Source organism: Balaenoptera musculus, chromosome 8 (genome assembly GCF_009873245.2).
Source record: "Balaenoptera musculus isolate JJ_BM4_2016_0621 chromosome 8, mBalMus1.pri.v3, whole genome shotgun sequence".
In the NCBI taxonomy this organism is placed as follows: Eukaryota; Metazoa; Chordata; class Mammalia; order Artiodactyla; family Balaenopteridae; genus Balaenoptera; species Balaenoptera musculus.
In genome coordinates this window covers 69,598,104-69,617,938 of record NC_045792.1, presented here as the reverse complement: position 1 = coordinate 69,617,938, position 19,835 = coordinate 69,598,104, and the positions used below count along the sequence as shown (strand labels likewise).

At 35.5% G+C, this 19,835-nt stretch overlaps 1 protein-coding gene across 13 annotated transcripts in view; it reads left to right on the top strand.

Moving 5' to 3' along the window:
- The window catches only part of SOX6 (SRY-box transcription factor 6), a 621,895-nt gene that overhangs the window by 233,735 nt on the left and 368,325 nt on the right, over positions 1 to 19,835 (top strand). For all 13 annotated transcript variants that reach the window (XM_036861756.1, XM_036861767.1, XM_036861768.1 and 10 more), the window contains one exon: positions 1,391 to 1,631. In XM_036861756.1, coding sequence (XP_036717651.1) covers positions 1,395 to 1,631 — 237 coding nt within the window. In that variant the 5' untranslated portion in view covers positions 1,391 to 1,394. The remainder of the gene's footprint in view (positions 1 to 1,390; positions 1,632 to 19,835) is intronic.

The following is a 19,835-nucleotide window of genomic DNA, read 5'->3' as shown; positions in this document are numbered from 1 at the left end:
TTAATTATTTTTCTTTGCACTTGATATTTCCTTCACTGCAATATTCATGAAAGCATGTGACAGATTTGTAAATTTAACTGTTAATCTCAGATTTCTAGACCCTTTAATCAGTATTTATTTGTCTGTAGAAACAGTACTAGCAAGTTAATGATTTGCTAATTTGAAAAATGCTCATGTGGTTTCCTATGTTAACTGATTTGTGCATTTTTTAAAAATAGTATGAAATCAATTAATGTTAAAGAGCAATTAAGGTGGAGATTTTATTCCTTTCGTTACACAGCAATTTTAGAGCTAACTACTATAAACCAAAAACAATGTGAAGTTTTAGAAAATGTACTCAATTGCCTGTTCTTTTAAGTTATAAACTTCTGGTGATTTTATTTCTAAACATTTTGCTAAGAAAATCATCTCAATAAAGTGATATTCTAAAAGTTTTGAAATTCTGTTTAATAATCATGATTTTCTGATTGTATATGAAAGCACAGAATGAAGACCTTGTCTTCACTGTGCTGAGTGTAGTTGATGTTTACTTGTGGATACATAGAAGAATGTGCAGTAATTGTTTTTGGAGTTTTAAGAATATTATGAATAGTAGGCATTTTACTCTTCATAGTAAATGCTTTGAATCTTATATGTACTTTCTAATATAAAATAGATGCATAGTTATTTCATATACTCAATTAAAATGTCACAAAATTGCCTTAAAACTAATCTAGCCTCATCAGCTACTCAATCAGTATGTCACTTAAAAGTTTACTTGTAGCAATTGACACAGCTTGAAGGTCTTTAGAAAAAGATCAGATTGACACTAATCAGTGTTAGGCCTAGTACTCATAATACAAGGTATAAACTAAGAAGTCAGGACCAAGTTTGTTTAGGATTTTCATCATAGATTGCTTACTCTCCTGATTATATTTTCTTACATAGACTTCCTTTGTTCCTACGTAAAGCATAAGAGAAATTTGGGTATTTGTAATTTCAACTCATCCTCCAAACTGGTTCATTTGCTGTTCATTCATTCATTTTTTTTCATTGCTAGCCATCAACTGAATTACTCTCAATAATCTAGTTGGGAGAACTGGGAGGAAAAATACACACATACATATACTATACATTATGAAAACTTATTCCATAAAAATTTCATTTGTGGATTGGTAAGAAAGAAAATGTGCAGCAATTACTGGGAAGAAGTTTGCTTGAGTTAAAAGCAAAGAGGGAAAGTGGAACAGATAAGCTAAGAGTTCTTTTTCAGTGGTTTAGAGTAGATCATAAACATTTCTGAAGTTAGAGAACTTTCCTTTTTTCCTGAATTAGTCACATGTAAGGGATGGTTTATTCTTTTGTCATTGACAGCCCTTTTAAAAATCCATGCTGTTTCCTTATTCTGCAGAAGAATGTCTTCCAAGCAAGCCACCTCTCCATTTGCCTGTGCAGCTGATGGAGAGGAAGCAATGACCCAAGATTTGACCTCAAGGGAAAAGGAAGAGGGCAGTGATCAACATGTGGCCTCCCATCTGCCTCTGCACCCCATAATGCACAACAAACCTCACTCTGAGGAGCTACCAACACTTGTCAATACCATTCAACAGGATGCTGACTGGGACAGTGTTCTGTCGTCTCAGCAAAGAATGGTGAGCTTTTAAAATCTGGCCACTGTCACCAAGTATGTCTGTTATTATGGGCTCATTACAAATAAGTGTTTTAGAGAAAGCTCAGAGTCTGTATCATTAGAGTTATTTGTGTTCAGGCGCTGAAAACGACCACCTTGTATATTATTAATATATTAATACTAGTTAGTGGGAAAAATTGGAAAATGGTTTGTGGTTTTGTTTATGTCCATTATTAGGTTGACTTGCCAAAAGATATTTAATTTAATTTCGGGGGAGATTTGGTTATCTTATTCTCTGACTCTCTGTATTTAAGGTGGTGACCTTGATAATACCACAAAATAGGTAGTATGATCCAATAAAGTGTGGCTATGTATTAATGAAAAATTATAATAAGCAAACATGTCTATGTGAATGAGGTCATATAGTGAATACATCTTCAGTGAGGAAATGCAGGTATTTATCATTTTTAACAGTCATTCTTGATTTATAATAAAGCTTTTCTCACTTATGTGCCTATATATTAACTTCAAAAGGACATGCAAAGCTCCTGAGTATCATTCAATCAAACTGCAGGAGTTTGCCCTAAAGGTAGAAAAAACAATGTCCAATCCATGCAGTGTATTAGCCAGCTTTCCCATGTTAAATTCTACCTGTAACCATCAAAACAGACACCATAATAAGTGACATTATTTATCGAGTTTAAAGCAAAAATATTAAATTTTTTAACATTTAAAACTGACCAATCTTAACATATTTTATTAGACTAGGAATTTTAAACCCTGTTTTACATGTCTTAACTTTTGGCTAAATTAATGAAAAATATTTTAAGTGGGAAATGGGGAAAAGTTTTATTCCTTAATAAAAAATAAGGTAATATTTAAAAATCCCTTTACTCTAATAGCATTTTAAAATTCTTGCTCTATGCTTAATGTTTCAGAACCAATTCAAAGACTTAATTTTATAATTTATGGAGGTAGACATTTTTCTTTTTCAGATGATTTTGCAGGCACAATTAGTACTCTGAAGCAGTAGCTTAGAAATAGGGGATTGGACTAGACTAGACTAACTGTTCTAGACTAACTTTAGGTTGAAAGGGGATCATCATTATGCAGTTAGACCCCCTGGAAGATTTGTTTTCCTTGCACAGGGGGAAGAGAGAAGGTATAATAAAGCAAGGCTAAAAGTCTGTTTTTTTGATTGAACTTAAGCGGTTCATTTTATAACTCCAATATAGCATGGGTAAAATAGATATTCAGTCACTCTCACTGGCTTTTTGGCAAGATAATAGGGCTATGTTCTATCTTTATTTCAACAAATCATTATGGTGCACCTCCTCTGGGCCCAGCATTCTGCTGGGTACTGGTTGTCTAGTAAACAAAACATGCATGATTATGCCTTCATGGAGCTTATATCTAGGAAAGGGAACAGAAATAAATATACACACACAAAGATATAATTAAAATTTGATATGTGTTAAGAAGAAAAAGAACATAATGCCATGTGAGAACATAATGAAATAAACCTCATTTAGAATGGATGGATAGGAATGCCCTCTTTGACCTAAGGATGATAAGAACTAGCCAGGCAAAAAATAGAAGAAAGAGTAAAAATAGCAGAGGGAACATCATGTATGAAGTATTTGAGGTGAGAAAAATATAGCTGAGTTTCAGAAAGTGAAAGATAGTCCTTGTAGCTGAAGTGTAATGAGCGAGGGTGCGACGTAACGTTAGATATGGTTGGAGAGATTGGTAGGGGCTAGTTATCCGACAAGACCTTGTAGGTAACATTATGGAAGTGAGATTTGATACTAAGTGCGATGGAAAGCCATCGAAGGGTTTAAGAACATTTCAGAAGATAGTTCTGACTGTATTATGAATAGATGGGGGAAGATGGAGTGAAAGGAGGAAGACCTGCTGGGAAGCTATTTCAGAAATCCAGATAAGAGATGATGGTGGCTTGGATTAGTGTGGAGGCAGATGGGCTAGAGAGAAGGGTTAGGTTCAAGATATATTTTAGCTTTTATGCCAAATATACTCATGGACAAATCAGAATAACTACACTGGAAAATACAGGTTGAGGCAGAAATAATACAGTTCAAATTCTACTTCTTTAGAGCACTCTTTACTTACTTTTCTTAGTATAATTTAGTTGGTATATTGGCAAGTGCAAAATTGCTTCGGTGAGTTATTCTCAAAGTTTTATGATCTAAAATTTTGTCAGAAAATAAATATTAATAATTTGCTTACCAAATTTACAAGTGGGATTTATGGTAGTATAAAATAGTTTAAATTTACAAATATGTTATATTAATATAAAGAAATCATACTTGCTGGAAATGTTTTCAAACTTTCATTCTCTTCTGATATCAAACATTACTTTGTACTGGAGCCTTTGTGTATTCTGAATGTCCGGAAGCCAAAATATTTTGTTTTAGCTCCCACTCTATAGTATTTCCCAGCTGTGTACTTATATGGTATAATAAAAGGATTTAACAATTGGGAAATAGCAGCTGCATTTGGAAATTCCCTTTTCATTTGATAGATTCAATAATGTATAACAAGTGTAACATCAGACCTGTAATGACTTATACTGCAAGTATCATATCACCGACCAATTTTTCTTTACAGCAAAGGAAAACAATAGAAGGATTTTAGATTTCTGGACAGCCTTGCAAACCTACATATATTGAGTGTATGTGTTGCAGTGGGGTGACTGTGATGAGAGTAAAACTTAATAAACACTTGCCTCATTCTACATTCAAGTAAATATTAAATCTGGAAGAATTGTTATGAAGTTAAGTGAAACTTGTAGTTCTCTTCAGTGGATCCTATTTGTTATGCACTGTAATTGAACCTCATAAAATCAGCGTAGAGAAATAAAATTTAAAACAAAGTCTAAAAACAACAACAGAGATTTTATCAGCGCTTAACTCAGTTTCCATTGTAATTTGCTTTCTGTGATGGCCCTCACTCATGAACAGTTAGAAACAGGCACTAAAAGTTTCTTATATACTGGGTTCAGGAAGGGTTTTACTTTGAAATATCAACACCACAGAGGAGCTTTTCTGTAAGACAGGGTAAAGACAAAGCAGAGAAGTTCTGCTAATCCCTACTTCTGGATTAGAAAAAAAATCTTTAGATGTTAAAATTCGGATTAATTATTTTGATGTTGCACTCCAACAAAATATGAGACTATACAGTTTCAAACGAGTGAAAAAATTCATTGTGGAATAAGCAAAGGAGAATAGAAACTTAGAGAACAGAAATTTTAGAGATCAGCATTCCAAGACTGATTGAAGATAAAAAAATTTTAGACTCTGATTTTAATTACCATTACTTATATTATGGACACCAAAATGTTCGATTTTAAATTTAGTGTGCTATGTTAATTTGTAAGATCCGTTTGAAGGCTGAAAAGTTAGTGTAAATAAGAATTCACTGTCCTTGTTTGCTATGTACAACCACTACTATTTTCATTATGGTACCAGTGTACCAGCACCTTTTTTGTAGAGGAATTTTGACACTTCTTTGAAATATATTTTTGCTCCCATTAGAACTGATTTACTAGACAGGAATAAATTCACATAATTTTTGCATCAAAAAATGTATAGTGTATCATTCTTTTTAATGTAAACAAGCATGAAGAACATTTTGTAGTAATATTTAGTGGCTAGCATATAATATTGTGTGTAATGATTATCTGCTAACGATTACTTGAGTGTGTAGCACCTACTAAGTTCTAAGCACAGGGACTTTCTTGTGAATAAGACAGGTATGATCCCCTCACAGAGTGAGACAATTTTAGACAATGGTAAGTGCAATAAAGAAAATTAAATAAGAAAATGTGATTGAATGACTACTTTAAACAAGCTAGGGAAGGTCTTTTTGGAGAGGTGACATTTGAGTTGAGATTTGAATAATGAAAGGGAGACAACTATGCAAAAATTTGGGGGAAGACACCCAGCTAGAATATATAGTAAGTGCAGAAACCTCTTGGTTGGTGTATTTAAGCAATAGGAAACAATGGAGTGTCTGCAGTGGAATGGGTGAGGGAGAGAATGGTATGAGATGAAATCTAGGAGGCAGGCAGATGACAGATACTATGGGGTATCATAGGCTACAGTGAGATGTTTCGACTTTACTTCAAGTGAAAGAGGAAGCCATTGGAAGATTTTAAGAAAGAGACTACCATGATTTGATTTATGTTTTTAAAAGATCATATTAGCTGCTGTGTACATAATGGATTGCAAGAGATAACACCACAAACAAGGGTACCTATTAGGAAAACTGTTGCAGTAGTGCAGGTGAGAGTTTGACGGTAAGTGGAAGAGTGGACAGTTGGGGAGTTTATTCTTTGAAGAGTTCCCATAGAGTCTGAAGAAGACAAGATTCACACAGAGGGTGAGAATATGTTATGTAATATACATGTGGGCAGAAATTTAGTCAAGAATGAACAGGAAGTGAAGTCGATGAGACCAGGGCATGGGGAAGGGTAAGGCTTGCCTCCTGGACCAAGAATGGTCCCATGTGAGGACAGAAGCTTTTTGCCTAATAGGGAGATATTTACAGGTGACTTCCAGGGTAGGTTATGGGAATGTGGGCTAGACACCAACAGTATCTCTTACAAGATCCCCAAAGTGACAGGATTCTAAGTGGGACCTCTTGCATGCATGTGCACCTGTGCACTTACATGCATTCTCATACTGATATATATTTTAAGCCAAAATGGGATTATATGCATTTGGCTTTTAACTACTAGTCTAATTAGGTAGAAATAATCATACTGGACCCTCAGGCCCAGAATATCAGAACTCCTTATTTTAGAGACCTACTTAAATTCCCCCAAGTTTTATCTTCTAGAAAAGTTTAAAAAATAATATTCCACTATGAATAAAAGATGCCAATAAAGTTGTTTGTTGTAATTTTTAAAAAAAGTAATAATAGGCATGTTGAGATATTTAGTAAATAATTGTTGGGAACAATACTTTCTTGCTTGCAAACAATTTCTCCTCTCTGCCTTTCTTGCTTTCAGTTCAATGAAGTTGCTAATCAACTCTGAAGTGTTCTATGTAGTTCGCTTTGAGTCATAAAAATTCTGTGTGGACTTTGTACCATTCCTGGGAATGGAGCTGTTGCCATTACATGATAACATAGTCCAGGAACTTTGGGTGAGAATTTAATCCTTCCCAGCCATGCTTTATGTTGTGACAGACTTTTAGAAGATTTCTAATTTTGTTACCTTTTAAAAGATTTAAAAAACTTGAATTGTTGCCAGTTTTTGTTAAGATTTAGTAATTTAAGGTAGTAGGTAGCACTCAAATAAAATTTATTTATTTTTTATTTTTATTATTTTCCTCACATTTACTTTAGAAAGTGTAGTGAAACCCACTGGTTCACCTGGTCCGAACTATGTGCAGGGTTTATGTTCATCTTTTTGGTACCTGATTGGGTCTATGAAGCACTGGGGAAAAAAAATCCATACACTAGGGAAGTTTAGACTTCTTGAGAAATTTAGTTACTGCTACTCTCATTTTAGGATTTGGATATTCATTCACTTTAAGTAAAATTCAAACCTAGACTTCTGGTAATAAGTGAAAATGTTCATCCTTGCCCCTGAGTCATGAAACAACATTCTCCAGGAAGCCCTGTGGGAGATTTCCCATTTTCTATAACTTTGAAAATATATTAGCATACAGTATTGTCCATTTTTAAACCCATCTCAGAAACTTAATGACAGAAATTTACTTACAGTTTGGACCAAAAAATAAAACCATATTTATGGCATGGTGTAGGTAGTGAAATAGACAACTAATGCTGTCTAGTGTTAACACATTGACCACCTTTATATATGCACACCTTGCTTATGTGCACTGTTTCATTCCTGCTCTTAAAAAATGTATATTTAAAAAAAAACTTTCCTAAACCTGGCTTATTTAAACAAAACGATTATTGGCATGCTACTTGGAAATATCTCATTGTTTATGGAAATTTGAATTATTTTATCATTATTTTTATTGATATAATGCATCTTTCTAAATATACTTTTTGGAAAAGATTTCTTACTTACATAGCTATTATCAAAATCTTTATAAAAAGTAGAAACATTGACATGCTCCGGAATAGTTGGCTTTTTCCCCCCCTGGGCAAGAAGGAATCAGGTATGCATGCTGATTAACACACTCCAGTCATTAACGTGTGATTATGTGGGCTGCATATTGAGCACCTGCCAAAATATAAAAATCCAGTACTTTGTTACATCTGTGCAAAGACTTTTTTGCATTTCTTTTGCATTTTGACAGTTCAAGGAAAATCAGACCCCAGTATCTTCTTTTTTTTTTTCAGTGTAATAAAATTGTGTGTACAGAATGTTTTCAAGGAGATAGGATATGTCATGTTTATTTTTATTTTAATCTTTCGGGCTGTATAAGATCCAGTGACTGGGGTTTGCAGAACTCTGACGGTAATATGAATCTCTTAATGAACTTCATCACCATGATTCACTTACAATTTACAGCATTCCTTCATGTTCATAAGGATTATCTTTTCTGGGATTCAGCCAATATTCCTCTAGTTTGCTTTATTTTTATGTGATACCTTTATGTCTCATAAATATTTTGTTTTCATTCTTTCACCAATATGCTGTTAGTGTACACCTCATAGTGATGCCAGGGCTGCTATGGTTTGATTTTTCCTATCCAATATCCATTTGCAAATATTCCTTCATGACAAAAGTGTAGCTTGGGCTCTATAGCATTTCCAGACACTTAGGAAAAGTCACTTTTCGATAATTATTTAAAATAAGATTGGTTACTCAGAAAATCTGGTATGATCTCGTCTAACAGCTTGATTGAGCAGGCCTATTCTACTCAGCTTTTCTTTTCTTGATGGATTTAAATGGCATTTGAATGTAGTAGAAGATTTTTTTTTTTAAAATAAGCTTCTCGTTAAAATTGGTCAGTATTAATCATAGGAAGCTGATCTCAGGACACCAATAATTTTCTAATTAAAGCAGAACTTCACAAGCAAATTTCAATCTATAGGTGGTTCTAATTAACGTACACTTTCTTGTACAGAATTCCTTCTTCCTCAGTGATGATTTGGATATATCACTGTAATGAAATATCATAACCGGAATAATGAAATCTGCACATTTCTGTAATGTTTCTAAGCATTATGCTATAGAAAGTAATGTATATAAATATTATATAGCATGCAGTCATTTACATGACTAATTTGAACTTTTTCAAGATTAGAATGAGATACGAATTTTAAGGTCCTTCTAGATTAGCATGAATAAGATGATGATACATATGATAGCGTGTTGCTTTGGGAGCAGAAAGCTGGGCTTGTGTTTCTACTCCTCCAGATCTACCTTCTTATTTTAATTTGAAGAGGGTTACTTTCCATAAAGTCAATTTAACATGACAAATCCTGCTGCCACCATTTATTTGGAGATGAGATTGTAAGGGCTCTCTTTGATTATTGAGTCAAACCACCTGCACTAAGCAGGAAAGATCCTACTTTGTTCCTTCCATGAACATATCTAACCTTTCTTGAACACATCTAGTGAATGTGCCTTAATTACCTTGATATGCAAATTATCCCACTGTTTAACTGTCCTCTGTAATAAGAAGTTTTCCTTGCTTTCCAAGAGAAATGTAACCTTTTTAAAGAAGAACAACTTCAAGCTATTATTCCTTTTGTTAATATAGCTTTCAGTGTGATGACATATTTATTTTTTATACCCTTAACCTCTTAAGTATTATTTTGGTATTACTACAGTCCCGTGACCTCTAGGCATTATTTTTCTAGGTGATGCAAGTTGAGTTCAATAGTATGTCTCTGTGTAAACCACATCCTCAAATCCAAAGTATGAATTACACACCTTTGCTAATAAAATTGTACATTCTTTATATTTAATTAGCACCCTAGAAAATGGTAAACCCGATTTAATAAAATGATTAGAAATTATTTTGTAAACTTCTGCTTTGATTATAATTTAACTCTAATTTGTTTTTGCTGCCAGTGTACTGAGAATACCTAGAATACAATAGTCTCAAGTTCATCAAACTTTTGGGAAGAAATGTGCCCTCAGTCAAGCATAGATAGATAATTGTGGTATAATAGGAGAGACTCATTTACCTTGAAACACAAAGAATTAGAACTTTTTGGAAATTAGCGTTATTTAGGAATTTTTTTGTTAGTTCTAGTGGTTAATTAGTAGTTTTTTTACATTACTGTGGGCTAGCCAGGATTAAACTAAAGTAATCCATGAACAAATTGAGAAAACCTTTGCTCTTGAATTCAGAGTTAATATTTGGCCTTCAGTTGTATTAATTTTTTTGTACATGGTATGCTTCTACCAAAATGCCTTTCTTGTTTTTGATATATTCTGATACATTTTGATATATAGTCTGATATATATGTTCTGATATATATTGTATGTGAAGTTGATTAAAGTTCATTTATTTTGCTTTCTGTAATTGACAGTAAAATTAGAGTTTAGCTCTCCTTTCAGCTACTGTTCTCTTGGATCCGTGAGGAATGCCACAGTAGGGCAAGGAATGAATCTGAATCTGAGTTTTTGGATTTTTCAAAATTAAGAGAGAAAAATAAAAATTCACACCCCTCCCTTACCCAGAGAGAAAGGACGGGCTCTGTGATTGTAACTGAGCCATCGATTCAAGGTTGTGTGTTGTCTTCAGGTACTTGCTGCTTTGTGGTAAATTGGTGACAGTTTTGTGCCAAGTTTTCCTTTTTCTGGAAATGTAAATACAGATAGATGTTGATAGATAGATAGATAGATAGTTTTATAAGCACATAGCCTCCAAAGAGTCATTTTTAATCTCTGTACTTGTTTTATCTGTAAAAACTTAGCGAGCTAGAGATGTTATTTAAAAATTACTAGACTACAAAGAGTTTCCTGTTATGCCATTATATATATTTACTTGACATATTAGAAGGAAATTAAAGGCTTTTGTGGTGAAATTCTCAAAATTGGGAATTTTACTTGGGCAAGATCCTAGTGAAGACAGGAGATTGTTGAGTTCACAGAGTGGCTGGGAGGGCTCAGTGTGTATGACGTATAGAGCAACCCGCTCTCTAGTTGCTTTTCCATAGGCAAACTAGACCATGAAAGGACTTCACTGTTAATAGAGTGTAATCTCTCTTAAGGAACAAATGGATTTGACTGACCTTGACTGGGCTCTGGTACTTTTTATTGTTAAGATTTGTGAGGAATTAAGAGGACACTCTGGCTATTTCTTTTTTTGTGTGACCCCAGACTCATCATATTTATTTTATTTTATTTATTTATTTTTTTAAAACCCACATTTGTTTATTTATTTATTTTTGGCTGTGTTGGGTCTTCGTTTCTGTGCGAAGGCTTTCTCTAGTTGTGGCAAGCGGGGGCCACTCTTCATCGCGGTGCGCGGGCCTCTCACTATCGCGGCCTCTCTTGTTGCGGAGCACAGGCTCCAGACGCGCAGGCTCAGTAATTGTGGCTCACGGGCCCAGTTGCTCCGCGGCATGTGGGAGCTACCCAGACCAGGGCTCGAACCCGTGTCCCCTGCATTAGCAGGCAGATTCTCAACCACTGCGCCACCAGGGAAGCCCTATTTTATTATTTTTAAAAAATTTTATTTATTTTTAAATTTTTTTCCTGTTCTAAGCATTTTATATGTATTGAGTCATTTAATTTTTATAATAACCTTATAAGGTAGGTGCTAGTACTATCCCCATTTCATTGATGAGGAAACCAAGTCACCAAGATTTAGTGACTTGCTCAAGGTCCCAAAGCTCAAGTTCACTCAAGTGGCTGAGTTAGGATTTTTTTTTTTAACATCTTTATTGGGGTATAATTGCTTTACAATGGTGTGTTACTTTCTGCTGTATAACAAAGTGAATCAGCTATACATATACATACATCCCCATATCTCCTCCCTTTTGCGTCTCCCTCTCACCCTCCCTATCCCACCCCTCTAGGTGGTCACAAAGCACTGAGCTGATCTCCCTGTGCTATGCAGCTGCTTCCCATTAGCTATCTGTTTCACATTTGGTAGTGTATATATGTCATTGCTACTCTCTCACTTCGTCCCAGCTTACCCTTCCCCCTCCCCGTGTCCTCAAGTCCATTCTCTATGTCTGCGTCTTTACTCCTGTCCTGCCCCTAGGTTCTTCAGAACAAATTTTTTTTTTTTTAGATTCCATATATATGTGTTAGCATACAGTATTTGTTTTTCTCTTTCTGACTTACTCTATGACAGACTCTAGGTCCATCCACCTCACTACAAATAACTCAATTTCGTTTCTTTTTATGGCTGAGTAATATTCCATTGTATATACATGTGCCACATCTTCTTTATCCATTCATCCGATGATGGACACTTAGGTTGCTTCCATGTCCTGGCTATTGTAAATAGTGATGCAATGAACATTGTGGTACATGACTCTTTTTGAATTATGGTTTTCTCAGGGTATATGCCCAGTAGTGAGATTGCTGGGTCGTATGGTAGTTCTGTTTTTAGTGTTTTAAGGAACCTCCATACTGTTCTCCATAGTGGCTATATCAATTTACATTCCCACCAACAGTGCAAGAGGGTTGCCTTTTCTCCACACCCTCTCCAGCATTTATTGTTTGTAGATTTTTTGGTGATGGCCATTCTGACTGGTGTGAGGTGATACATCATTGTAGTTTTGATTTGCATTTCTCTAATGATTAGTGATGTTGAGCATTCTTTCATGTGTTTGTTGGCAATCTGTATATCTTTTTCGGAGAAATGTCTATTTAGGTCTTCTGCCCATTTTCTGATTGGGTTGTTTGTCTTTTTGATATTGAGCTGCATGAGCTGCTTGTATATTTTGGAGATTAATCCTTTGTTACTTGCTTCGTCTGCAAATATTTTCTCCCATTCTGAGGGTTGTCTTTTGCACAGCAAAGGAAACCATAAACAAGACTTTATGGTTTATGGTTTCCTTTGCTGTGCAAAAGAAACATGGTTTCCTTTGCTGTGCAAAAGGTTTATGGTTTCCTTTGCTGTGCAAAAGCTTTTAAGTTTCATTAGGTCCCATTTGTTTATTTTTGTTTTTATTTCCATTTCTCTAGGAGGTGGCTCAAAAAGTATCTTGCTGTGATTTATGTCAAAGAGTGTTCTTCCTATGTTTTCCTCTAAGAGTTTTATAGTGTCTGGCCTTACATTTAGGTCTTTAATCCATTTTGCCCAGCCTCATCATTTTTAAATAGGCAACAAGACATAGGTAGTTATCATATTGATAGTTGTTTCTGGGGGCTTAATTACTACCCTTTTTCCTAGTGGATCCCAACTACCTTACTTTTTCCCTAAAAGCTTACTGTCTTATTTTCTATTTTTACTGAAGCTACTCTTATACCTTTGAATGATTGTAGAATCCCCCTTTCTTATCCCCAGTTTCTGTCATGAGTTGGGGACAGGTTTCCCAGAAGCTGGATTAAACAGCATTTCAAAAGATCATTTTTGCCATACTCCAAGCACTCCTCTTCCCTGCCAGCTCTGAGCTAGTGTCAAACAACAGGTTTCTGGTACCTTGACTCTCCTATTTTCAAGGCTATTCCTATTTTTGTTATAGGGTAGGGAGGTTTTTTGTTATAGGGTAGGGAGGTTTTTTACTTTGCCTCCTTTGCTTTAGTTACTCAATTCTTTTTTAAAAAAAATATTTATTTATTTATTTTGGCTGCGTCGGTTGTTAGTTGAAGCACGTGGGATATTTTGTTGTGGTACATGGGCTCTTTGTTGCGGTATGCGGGCTTCTGTCTATTTGCAGCACGCGGGCTCCAGAGTGCACAGGCTCAGTAGTTGTGGCACGTGGGCTCTGTAGTTTCGGCATGCGGGCTTAGTTGCCCTGCGGCATGTGGGATCTTAGTTCCCCAAACAGGGATTGAACCCGCGTCCCCTGCATTGGAAGGCAGATTCTTAACCACTGGGCCACCAGGGAAGTCCCTAGTTACTTAATTCTGATGTCTGAGGTTTGTCCACCATCTCAAAGTGCTTTAATTATTCCTCATTTGGATGACACTTATGCAACATGGGTTCCTGGTGATCTGACTGATACCTGGATCCTGTGATGTGCCTATAACTAGAGCGTCCATCATAGCCTTCAGTTCATTTAAAGCATACTAGGTGCTTTGCTGACTACATATTAAAAATACACAGTTATTTTTATATTATTTGAGAGCTCTGGTAGCTCTCAAATGGGGAAGAAAAGGAAACAACTGCAAAACAGGAGAGCATTAGGATAATAGATTTGATGCTAGAGTAAGTGGTCACCTCTTAAGAAAAGCTCTACAAAATCATTTGAGACTCTCTGTGCATAGAAACTTGCTCTGTAAGAATTTGTTCAATTACGCTTCTCAACTTCTGCATAATCACACCCCTCTTTCCCCAGTGCCTCAATTTGTCAAAGAAAACACCCTTTTGATTCAGTGGAAATATTTTCCCTGGGGTTATTTAGAGGAAACTTAATTTAGAGGAAAGGATGTTACCTCGTAGAAGACCTGTGCTTATCTCTGCCACTAATCTCCTGACTTCAGTTTCTTCATCTCAAAAATGAAAGATTCAAAGCATGCAGCAGCAGTCAGAGCTGGGCCCCTCTGCTGGGCCAGGGGCCAGCTCTGACCACCAGTGCACTGCAGCTGTAGCTGTGGCTCTGCCATAATAGGAGGGCAGAGGCAGCCCACATAGGGGACATCCCTTGAATCCCTGGCTCTGATGGCCAAGTGAGATTGCACTTCTGAGCCCCACAGGACATCTCCTACATAAGGTGACTCCTTAAGACTGGGAAAGGTAGCTGATTTACCTAACACATAGGAACAAACATAGGGAATTAGGCAAAATGAGGAGACTGAGGAATATGCTTTAATTGAAAGAATAAGACAAAACCTCAGAAAAAGAACTAAACAAAATGGAGATAAGCAATCTAGCTGATAAAGAATTCAAAGCGATGGTCATAAAAATGCTTACCAAACTTGGGAAAAGAAAGGATGAACACAGTGAGAACTTAGAGATAGGAAATATGAGCATCACACAGAAATTATAAGTGAACAGAAAAATACACTAGAGGGACTCAACAGCAGACTGGATGATGTAGAAGAACAATCAGTAGAAGCTGGAAGACAAAGCAATGGAACTCACCCAGACAGAGCAGAAAAATGAAAAAAGAATTTTTAAAAAATGAAGATACCTTCAGGGACCTTTGGGACAACATCAAGCAGAATAACGTTTGCTTTACAGGGATCTCAGATGGAGAAGAGAGAAAGGGCCAGGAAAATTATTTGAAGAAATAGTGGCTGAGAACTTCACTAGTCTGGGAATCTAGGAAAGGAAACAGGCATCCAGGTATGAGCTCAAAGAGACATACATCAAGACACATTATAATTAAAATGGTTACAGTTAAAAATAAAGAGAACCCAAAAACAGCGAGGGATAACAACTTGCTATGTACAAGGGAAACCCCATAAGGCTATCAGCAGATTCTTCAGCAGAAACTTTACAGGCTAAAAGGGAGTGGAATGACATATTCAAAGTGCTGAAAGGAAAAACTTCCAATCTAGAATTCTCTACTCAGCAAGGTTATCATTCAGAATTAAAGGAGAGATTGAGTTTCCCAGATAAACAAAAGCTTGAGGAGTTCATCACCACTAAACTGGCACCATAAGAAATGTTAAAGGGACTTCTTTAATCTGAAAAGAAATGACACTAATTAATAATAGGAAAACATACAATGCAGGTGGTCAAAATGTACAAACTTACAGTTATAAGATAAATAAGTACTAGGGATGTAATGTACAACATGATTAATACAACTAACACTTGCTTTATTATGTATGAAGGTTGTTAAGAAAGTAAATCCTATGAATTCTCATCACAAGGAAAAATCGTTTTCTTTTTATTTTGTATCTATATGAGATGATGGATGTTCACTAAACTTACTGTGATAATCATTTCATGATGTATGTAAGTCACATCATTATGCTGTGCACAGACTTATACAGTGCTGTATGTCAATTATATCGCAATAAAACTGGAAGAAAAAAGAAAACATATAAAAATCCCACTGGAAAAAGTAAATATATAATATTAATAAAGTAATAAAATCTCACTGGAAAAAGTAAATATTTTATATAAATAAAAGTAATAAATAAAAGTAGATATATAGTAAAAGTAAATATATAATAAAAGTAAATATAATATATATAAAAGTAAATATATAATATATATAAATAAATAATATATATAATTGATCAATCATTTATAAAGCAAACATGAATGTTAAAAGACAAAAGTGGTAAAATTAAGTAAAATTACAATATTTAGTTAAGGGATGCATAAAATAAAAAGATATAAAATGAGTCATCAAAAGTATAAAACGTGGGTGAGGGAGAGTAAAAAGATAAAGCTTTGGAATGTGTTCAAATTTAAGTTGTTACCAATTTAAAACTGTTACCAATTTAAGACTGCTATATACATAGGATGTTATGTGTGAACTTCACAGTAACCACAAGTAACTCCACAAAAGATAATGAGAAAGGAATCTGAACATAACACTAAAGAAAATCACCAAACACAATGGAAGAGAGAAAGAGAAGAAGAAAGAAACAGAGAGGAACTACAAAAACACTCAGAAAACAATTAACAAAATGGCAATAAATACATATCTATCAATAATTACTTTAATTGTAAATGTAAATTTGCCAATCAAAACATATAGAGTAGCTGAGTGGATAAAAAAACAAAACTCAGGGCTTCCCTGGTGGCGCAGTGGTTGAGAATCTGCCTGCCAATGCAGGGGACACGGGTTCGAGCCCTGGTCTGGGAAAATCTCACATGCCACAGAGCAACTAGGCCCGTGAGCCACAACTACTGAGCCTGTGCGTCTGGAGCCTGTGCTCTGCAACAAGAGAGGCCGCGACAGTGAGAGGCCCGCGCACCACGATGAAGTGGCCCCCGCTCGCCGCAACTAGAGAAAGCCCTCTCACAGAAGCGAAGACCCAACACACCCCAAAATAAATAAATAACAAAACTCGACTACATGCTGCCTACAAGAGAATAACTTCATATGTAAGGATACACAGACTGAAAGTAAAGGGATAGAAAAAGATATTTCATGCAAATGGAAATGAAAAGAAAACTGGAGTAGCAATACTCATATCAGACAAAATAGACTTCAGAACAAATACGCTAATTAAAAGACAAAGAAGGTCATTATATAATGATAAAGGAGTCAATCCAGCAAGAATATGTAACATTTATAAATGTATATGCACCCAACATAGGATCACTGAGATATATAAAGCAAATATTAACAGACCTAAAGGGAGAAATTGAAAGCAATACAATAATAGTAGGGGAAGTTAATACCCCACTTACATCAATGGATAGACCGTCCAGATAGAAAATCAATCAGGAAACATCGGGCTTTTATGGCACATTAGACCAGATTGACTTAGTAGATATATAGTTGACCCTTGAACAACACAGGTTTGAATTGTGCAGGTCCACTTATATGTGGATTTTTTCCAAGAAATATACAGAAATATACATGTAGAATATCGTGTGCAAGACTTGTATTGAAGTGGATAGCCTCTCCTTTCATAGGCATAAGGTGATATTTAATATAAAATTGGTAAGGTGTCAGTTTTCTTAATGTTCATAACTTTGCTTTCAAAGAATTACATTACCGAAATATATGCCCCTCATAATTGGAGAAATTGTGTATCAGCCTATCATCACAGGTATGCACTCTCCCCACTTTTATTGGAAGTATTGGAAGTCCTAGCCACAGCAATTAGGCAAGAAAAGAAACAAAAGGCATCAAAATTAGAAAGAAAGAAGTTAAACTGTTACTATTTGCAGATGACATGATACTATATATAGAAAACCCTAAAGACACCACCAAAAAAACCCTTAGAACTATAAAATGAATTCAGTAAAAGCATAGGATACAAAATCAGTATACAGAAATTTATGGCATTTCTATACACTAATAATGAATTATCAGAGAAATTAAGAAAACAGTCTCATTTACAATCGCATCAAAAAGACTAAAATACCTAGGAATAAATTTAACCAAGGAGGTGAAAGACCTGTGCACTGAAAACTGTAAGACACTGATGAAAGAAGTTGAAGAAGACACAAATAAATGGGAAGATATTTTGTGCTCATGGATTGGAAGAATTAATACAGGCAAACCTTCCTTGTTTTGTTGTGCTTTGCTTTATTGTGCTTCACAGGTATTGCATTTTTTACAAATTGAAGGTTTGTGGCAATCCTAGATCAAGCAAGTCTATTAGTACCATTTTTTCCAACCGCATTTGCTCATTTTGTGTTTCTGTGTCACATTTTGGTAATTCTCACAGTATATCAAAATATTATTATTATTATTATATTTGTTATGGTGATCTGTGATCAGTGATCTTTGATGTTACTATTAGAATTGTTTTGAGACACCACAAATTGTGCCCATATAAAAGGGTGAACTTAATAATGTTGCGTGTGTTCTGACTGCTCCACTGACTGGCCATTTCCCCCACCTCTCTCCCTCTCCTAGGGTTTCCCTATTCCCTGAGACACAGCAATACTGAAATTAGGCAGTTAATAACCCTACAGTGTCCTCTACATGGGAAGAATTGCATGTCTCTCACTTTAAATCAAAAGGTAGAAATTATTAAGCTTAGTGAGGAAGGCATGTTGAAAGGCAAGACAGGCTGAAAGGTAGGCCTCTTGTACCAAACAGTTAGCCAGGTTGTGAATGTGAAGGAAAAGTACTTGAAGGAAATTTAAAGTGCTACTCCAGTGAGCACACAAATGATAAGAAAGCAAAACAGTCTAATTGCTGATACAGAGAAAGTTTTAGTGGTCTGGATAGACTATCAAACCAGCCACAAAATTCCCTTAAGCTAAAGCAAGGCCCTACTTCTCTTTACTTCTATGAAGACTGAGAGAAGTGAGGAAGCTGTAGAAGAAAAGTTTGAAGTTAGCAGAGGTTGGTTCATGAGGTTTAAGAAGCCGTCTTCATAACATAAAAGTGCAAGGTGAAGCAGCAAGTGCTGGTGTAGAAGCTGAGCAAGTTATCCAGAATATCTAGCTAAGATAATTTTTAAAGGTAGCTACACTAAACAACAGATTTTCAATGTAGATAAAACAGCCTTATATTGGAAGAAGATGACATCTAGGTCTTTCATAGCTAAAGAGGAGAAGTCTATGAATGCCTGACTTCAAAGCAAAGACAGGGCTAATGCAACTGGTGAATTGAAATTGAAGCCAATGCTCATTTACTGTTCTGAAAATCCCAGGGCCCTTAAGGATTACGCTAAATCTATTCTGCCTGTGCTCTATAAATGAAACAACAAAGCCTGGATGACAGCACGCCTGTTTACAACATGGTTTACTGAATATTTTAAGCCCATTGTTGAGACCTACTGCTCAGAAAAAAGATTCCTTTCAAAATATTACTGCTCACTGACAATGTACCTAGTCACCCAAGAGCTCTGATGAAGATGTACAATGAGATTAATGTTGTTTTCATGCCTGCTAACACAGCATTCAATCTGCAGCCCATGGCTCAAGGAGTAATGTCAACTTTCAAGTCATTATTTAAGAAATACATTTAGTAAGGCTACAGCTGCCATAGATAGTGATTCCTCTGATGGATCTGGGCAAAGTAAATTGAAAACCTTCTGGAAATGATTTACCATTCTAGATGCCTTTAAGAACATTCATGATTCATGGGAAGAGGTCAAAATATCAACATTAATAGGAGTTTGGAATAAATTGATTCCAATCCTCATGGGTGACTTTGAGAGGTTCAAGACTTCAGTAGAGGAAGTAACTGCAGATGTGGTAGAAATAGCAAGAGAACTAGAATGAGAAGTGGAGCTTAAAGATATGACTGAATTGCTGCAGTCTCATGGTAAAACCTTAATGAGGAGTTTCTACTTATGGGTGAACAAAGAAAATGGTTTCTTGAGATGGAATCTACTCCTGGTGAAGATCCTGTGAAGATTGTTAAAATGACAACAGAGGCTTTAGAATATTACATGAACTTAGTTGATAAAGTAGCAATAGGCTTTGAGAGGACTGACTCAAATTTTGAAAGAAGTTCTATTGTGAGTGAAATGTTATCAAACAACATTGCAGGCTACAGAGAAATCCTTCATGAAAGGAAGAGTCAATTGATATGGCAAATGTCATTG